Source organism: Cyprinodon variegatus, unplaced genomic scaffold, assembly GCF_000732505.1.
Source record: "Cyprinodon variegatus isolate N-32 unplaced genomic scaffold, C_variegatus-1.0 Scaffold227, whole genome shotgun sequence".
NCBI lineage: Eukaryota > Metazoa > Chordata > Actinopteri > Cyprinodontiformes > Cyprinodontidae > Cyprinodon > Cyprinodon variegatus.
Window position 1 is genome coordinate 442,358 of NW_015150680.1, and position 6,717 is coordinate 449,074.

At 36.3% G+C, this 6,717-nt stretch overlaps 1 protein-coding gene across 5 annotated transcripts in view; it reads right to left on the reverse strand.

Annotated features, from left to right (window-relative positions):
- Positions 1-634: 634 nt before the first annotated feature.
- Positions 635-6,717, reverse strand: part of strbp (spermatid perinuclear RNA binding protein) — a 99,732-nt gene continuing 93,649 nt past the window's right edge. For 3 of the 5 annotated variants that reach the window (XM_015381031.1, XM_015381034.1, XM_015381033.1), the window contains exon 19: positions 1,854-1,948. In XM_015381031.1, coding sequence (XP_015236517.1) covers positions 1,854-1,948 — 95 coding nt within the window. Of the gene's footprint in view, positions 1,949-5,340; positions 6,142-6,717 lie in introns of those variants that run through there. The other 2 variants (XM_015381032.1, XM_015381035.1) reach the window with 2 other exon arrangements.

Consider the following 6,717-nt stretch of genomic DNA (forward strand, 5'->3'; position numbering starts at 1 on the left):
CAATTCCAATCACCAATGAGATGTTGGTGTTATTTATACCAAGAGGCAGACATTCCTCTGTACAAGTTGCCATTTTGAAGATAGAGCCAGAAAAGAGAAATGAGGCATTCAAACATGCACAGGCGCACAAAGTTGCCAGTCATCCTAACATGTAATATTCTGCAGCATTAGTGGAAGGTACAGTTCCAGGAAATAAAAACATGCAAGTTTCCCTTAGTCGATTAAAGATTTAATGGTCAGGCCATCGTGTCACCAGCATGATCTCTATGCAGCAAAAGATGTTGACCTTATCCCACCCGTTTTAAATATCATGCAAGAGTAATGCAGAGGAAATATTAATAATGTCGCCCTTGCTTGAACTGAGGCTTGAATCCTTAAAAATCTTTGATAACTCAGCAAAATCTGACTTCAGAAAAAAAACCCAACTACAATCTAGACCAATTTTATGACAAAAACTTTTCTTTCAGATTTTTCCCCCTTCTTATGGTAAATCTCAAACGTCATTTCAATATCTACATGATAAAGTAAGAAAAAAGAGCACAAAAGAGACAGAATTCAGCTTGAATCCCCAATTGAAGTTTGAGCAAAATGCAAAAGCAGAATCCTGCCTCCTGCTCTCATTGAATATTTCCTCTTTTTTTATGTCTCTAATTATTCTGCTAGTTTGTGCTCTAAGTGCAGCTAAGCTTTTTTTTTCTGCGTAACCACTGCCAATGGGGAAGAGCTGCAAAGATGATAACTGAAGAGTGTGTGTGAAGCCAGCTGTGCTTTTGGACCCAATAAGGCGAGCGAGAAGGATCTCATGATTGTTCTGTGTGTGGATAGCTGTGTGTCCATGAATGGCAAAGGGGAAGAAGAGCGCACTTTAGAGCAAACACATACATTAAACACGCATACAAAGAGTGCTCATAACAACTGTGTTCCCTGCCAGCAGTGAGACTATAGAAAATGTGCTTTCTGACAGGCAAAAAACTGTAGTTTTTAGTTGTGTGTACAGGGTGTGCCTCTGGTCCTGGGGCCGTGTAAACACACCGCAGGCGGCAGAAAAGGCGCTCAGAAAGGCTCAGATAGACATCAAAGACAGCAGAAAGGAGGAAGGAAGGAAAGTAGGAAGCATTATTATTCTACTAGCACAGGTTAATAGGGATACCAAAGATAGTATTGCATTATCTAGAACTAGCTTCAATTGCTCAGTGTATATAAAACTGGAAGAAAGCTATGCTGTGATGTTACAGTTACATTTCACTTTATAATTCTAAAATATTTTATAACAATAATTAGACTTTATAGAGTATTTACATAAGTACATCATTATATATTACTGTTATAATCATCAACACATCATTATAGAAATACACCATCGGTATATGTGTATATAGTCATGTTATAGTCACACACATACACTGAATATACAATCAGAATCAGCTATTGCAATGCTGTGTTGAGTAAACCTCTGTGGGACATTCACATCTTCTCAAGTAGCTTAAAGAGACGAGTTCGGATGTATTGCTATACGAAAAGACCAAAGTTCAGCCTATTCTTTCACGTTTCTCGTAAAATCCGAGTATTGCTTTGCGTAATATTTGCTCTCCTCTGAGGAGGATAATCTGGGAGGAGAGAGAAACAAAAAGCGGCGTCTCTCAGTCAGCAGGTTAAGATCGTTTCCTTGATTGAATCAAAACTGCTGGAGTCTGTGAGCGAATTGTTCCATCAACCTGCACAGAATAAAAGGCGACCTCGCTCGGACCGACAGACAGACATACAGGTGGACGAGTGTGTAGCCAGGTATCCAATGGTAGAGACAAAAAAAAAAAGAAGAAAACGTGAGGAGTGCCCCCAACAGCTTCCTGTCTTCAGAAGTCAGAGAAAAGATCCTGCGGACCGAGGTGAATAATAAAAGGAGCGATGGTACGCGGCTGGTAGAAAGGATTGTCAATGAACAGACCACCTGCAGTAATGAAGAGCAGAGAGAAAGAGGGATGCACTGATTAGTAGAAGATCAAACACTTCTCTAATCCTAAGTTATTATTTAATAAAGGATAGATATTAGCTATCAAACATGTTAAGTTGTAAAATATATCATTTCAAAGCCTATAATTTCAAATTTAAACAACAAATAGGCATACAACAACAATTCTATACCAAAAAAATAAGAAAAAAAGAACGGACAAAAAAAACAACAAAAACAAACCAAAAAAAAATGTGAATCTGCAAATCAAAGTATAGCCACACAGAAGAAATGTTGAATGAGGCACTGTGTTTTGTTTCCACCTTAAATCTTGATGATGCTTTCTTATCCAGCCATGTTTTTAAATGCACATATAAAATTTTTTTTTATTAAAGCGTCATAAAGAACTGAAACACATTTCAAATTTCACGTCTCATAGAAAATGTGTATCATTCTTGAAGCAACTCTGTGACATATTATACATGTTTATTAGAATAAAGGGTGTAAAATTAAAGTAAAATTGCTCTTTAAGTTGCTTAGCCAATACCTACTTTGCCTCAGTTCTTTTAAGTACTTTATACAGTATCTGCCTCATCATTTTCAATTTTAGGTTCGATGTGAAGTCTAAAGCTACGTTCACACAGCAGCCTGAAGTGACACAAATCCCATTTTTTTTTTGCCCATATGCAACCTGCCTAATCTTTTCATTACAGTCTGAACAACATAGATCAGTTTTTTCTAATGTGACCCAGGCTGCTGGGCTATGTGGTCCTAAATCCTATACAAAGGTGATCTTTTCAAATGTGACCTGTGTCTCAACGGCCAGGTTGCATTCAACCCACCTGGCCGGTATTAAAACTCAACAAAGGTCCCTGTTCTGGTTCTGGTAATGCAGGAGGAGGGATAAGAACATATATGGCAGACGATAATATGGATAGCAGTCTTTTTTTATCTTGAAAAGAATGATTCGTTAAGGCGCTGGCTGCGAAAGAAAGAAATGGAAGATCGCTAGATCCGCTCCAGCACTACCATCGCTACATTCACATGCCTGTAGTGTGAACGTAGCCTAAGAGAACCAAGGACTTACTAAATTAATTATCTAGGCAACAGGGTTATAATTGATATAAACCACTTTTAGCATTTAGCATACAGAGCTAAGTAAATCTTCCAAGTTCTATGGTCACCAGAGATGATCTCATGAATTGGGCAGAAGACAGAAATTACAGAAACGTTTTTGCTCTTCTGTCCACATTCCTATCTGCACAATCTTTTGGACAGCTCTACTAAAACCAAGCCATAGAATAAAATCTGGAGGGGGATAATTTCTCAAGGCATTTTAATGTCCATATATATATATATATATATATATACAGTATTAAATTGCTCATTTGGAAATGTTAGACACACTACTTCTACAATTATGTCAAAGCAATGCTGAAAAGGAGAACCAGAAACATAAAAAACAATGTTAATTTGCAAAGTTTAATCACAACCTAAATCTTTATCAGGACAGACAGAGTGTCTGTCTGGCTTAGCAAGGGAATAGATATTGTTCTGATATTGCTTCAATATGTGCAAAGCAGTGGAACAAAAAATGTGGAACAATTTGGGTCTTTACATTTAACTGTAGGAGCCTTGCATTGCTGGGAGTATAGATTTCAATTCAGAGGCAAAGATTCCTTTTTTCCTCTCTTATGCAGTTGCAGGAGCGGGGATAGATAGCAAGTCTGCTGTGCTCGACCATGCACCTCAGGGCCAGACCTGCTGTGGATAAGTGCTGGCTATGGACTTTACTGTTCTCGGACCAACGTTTCAACTGTGTTGATTGGGATCAGGTCTGGGCGGGCTTTATGCCTGTAGATCTGGGTCAGGTAAGACTAGATGTACAGTATTGGGCCTGAACTAGAATCTAATGAAGGTATGTTAACCAAAGTGGCAGATATACAACAAGCAAATATTTTTCCTTATCTAATAGTGTGATGGAGGCATCAGTCACATTTAGATCTGGGCTATTTTCTGGAAACATGACTTATTTGATGTTTACTTATAAACTTTTTTTTTTTTATTCAGTTATTCTTTAAGTTTACAGAAGAAAAGCACTATTCTAAAATGATGGTATATTCTTATGATATGTTAACTATTTTACCTAAACTTTTTAAATCCTTTATCTAATGTGCTCCACCGTTAAGCAAGGTCAGTTCTAAATGATTCTAAATTCAGCAAATCATGCTAGAATATATTAATCAATTATGAATATTTGCAGGACTACTAGGGGATAAATGCAAAAATGTTATTCTCTTTTGTACAACAGTTCGCAGTTCATCACACTATGAATTCTTTTTTTAGATTTTCAATAGATATTTACACAGAGCGGCTTTTATCATTGAATGAGCAAAAATAATAACTCCACATTTTTCACAAACACAGGACAAAAGTGTGGAAAGAACTGAATTAACAAAATAGCAAAAAACGTAGGTATCAGGATAAAAAACAAAATGTGGAAATACAAATATTTTCTATATTTAGTTATATAATAGTTCTATATTTTTCCAGTATTTTTCTATACCTAACCAGACCTGTGAAAAAAAAAAAAAAAACAGAAGTCAAACTACAGTACAAACACATCCACTCAGTATAGGAAGCCTGATATTTTTCTAAATATGTTTTGTTTTTATTTTCAAATATAGACAGCCATTTCTTGAATATCCTGTAGGAGGTCAGGAATAAAATAAGATTCACATCTGAGGCTTGCAGCTTAAACACAAACTGGGCGGTTCTTCTGGACAGAGTTCCCTGAAATCCAACCTAAAACAATTGGAAAGCAGACCAACCTCTGGTAAAGTTTGGATGACAATGATTTGTACTTTTATGGAGCTTAAACCAACCATTGCAGAAACTCTATCCAATAGTAACTGTTGGGTGGTAATAATGGAGGCGTTGTCACAGTTGGGGGTTCTCTCTCTCTGGCTGGATGAACCAGATGTCAACAGAACCGTTTCTTCACTGGTGACTGTGATTTAAATCTACCTTTAATGTTAGATAATTTCACAGTGAGCTTATTTTTAAATGAAGTGAGATAAATATGTAAATAATAAACATATACAGAAAGAACCAGAAAACAACAACTGAAACACAGACAGCGAAATGTGGCTCATTATTTGCATTTACATAAAATTCAGATGGCTTCATGTCAACTAGGAAAAAAATGTCTGAGCAGAATAAATATATTTTTGAACCTGTGCAGAAATATAAAGTAAATGATATAAACCACAAAAAAAACAGCAAATATTTTTGTCTTGTGGCAGCAAATGAAAGCTTCCCAAATAATGGTGAGATTGTGCAGACGAATGCAGATCACCCAGCTTCTTAAATTCATTAATTGTCTCACTCCTTTTTTCTCCAAAGGTCTATGAGCAGCAGGTCAAAGAATGTATTGAGCAGAGGTGATTTACATAAAAAGACTAACGTCACATTTTGAGACTAGAATTCAAACCTTCTCATTCAAAGACTTAGAGCTTGAAACCTTCTGTTAAGGAAAAAACTTGGTGAATGGATGTTTATTGTGAAGTAAAAATGCTCTAACGAGTATTAATTTAATGTGTTGCATCTCCATCAGCTGAAAGCCTTCAGATTAGATATAGAACAGGCACTGTTCAGCTTTCATTTGAGATTCACTTTATTACATTTTCAGCATCTTAGATACACTCCTATACATCCTTCACACAGCTCACATTCCTACCTCCTTTATACACAGAAAATGTGACTTAATGTGAAGTTATTTTAAAGGATATCCTCTTAGCAAAGAACAACAAAAATAATAAAAAGCTCTTACAGGTATTCATATATAATTTAGACTGAAGTAACAATTCACAGTACAAATCCTTCAAGTTTTATTTCATTTAAGAGCCTGCAAGATTTTAAGTTTAAAAAGTTTAAACAGTAATAAAACAAACAAACAAGATAAAACTCATACAAATATTGATTTTTAAACCAGATCCCATTATAGAAGGAGTAAAAAAAGGAAAAAAAAATAAAGCAAATACAAAAAAGCCAAACAGACCGATTTTCCCTTCTAGAAAAAAAAGCTGGCTGGATTTGGTATGTGTGTCTCCTTTGCTAAAAGAAGTGGTAGTGGGGGACGGGGTAGGCGGGCACTTTCATGACAGGCAACAGAAGCATTCTCTTGGGCAAACCTAGAAGGGAGACATGAGAAGAGCATAGCTCTGCATGAGTGTGGGCAAACAAAAACAAAAAAAAAAGAAAGAAAGAAGAGAGTCTGTATGCTCACTGTAGCACACACTATGCAGTGGGTATGCTCGACAAACAGCTGGCAGCTCAGAAGCAGTCCTCCCAGATGGAGGGGGTGTCAGGGTGTGAAAGCAGGGAGGAATGTTTGTGCACAAGGTGACAGAGCTCATTAGTGGTTAAACGAGCCAAGAGAAAGAGAGGAGTTCAATGGAAGGAAAAGAACAGACCTGACTTTGACACTTATGTTAAATTTAAATCTGATAAATTATTTTACCATTGTTGAGATCTTCAACTTCATACCTTGTGTCCCCTTTTAAAAAAGGGATTATTAGTTTTTTTTAAATTTCCAAGTTACACAAGATTAGTAGGTCTTAATAAGTTTTTTTTTAAAATAAACTCTGCCGTGATGCCACAAGTAGTTAAGAAAAATGTCCTCATATGAGGACGATTACATTATCTTTGTATTTGTTTTTATTTTGTGCAGTTTGGGATCAGAAGATCCCATTTATCCTATACACAAC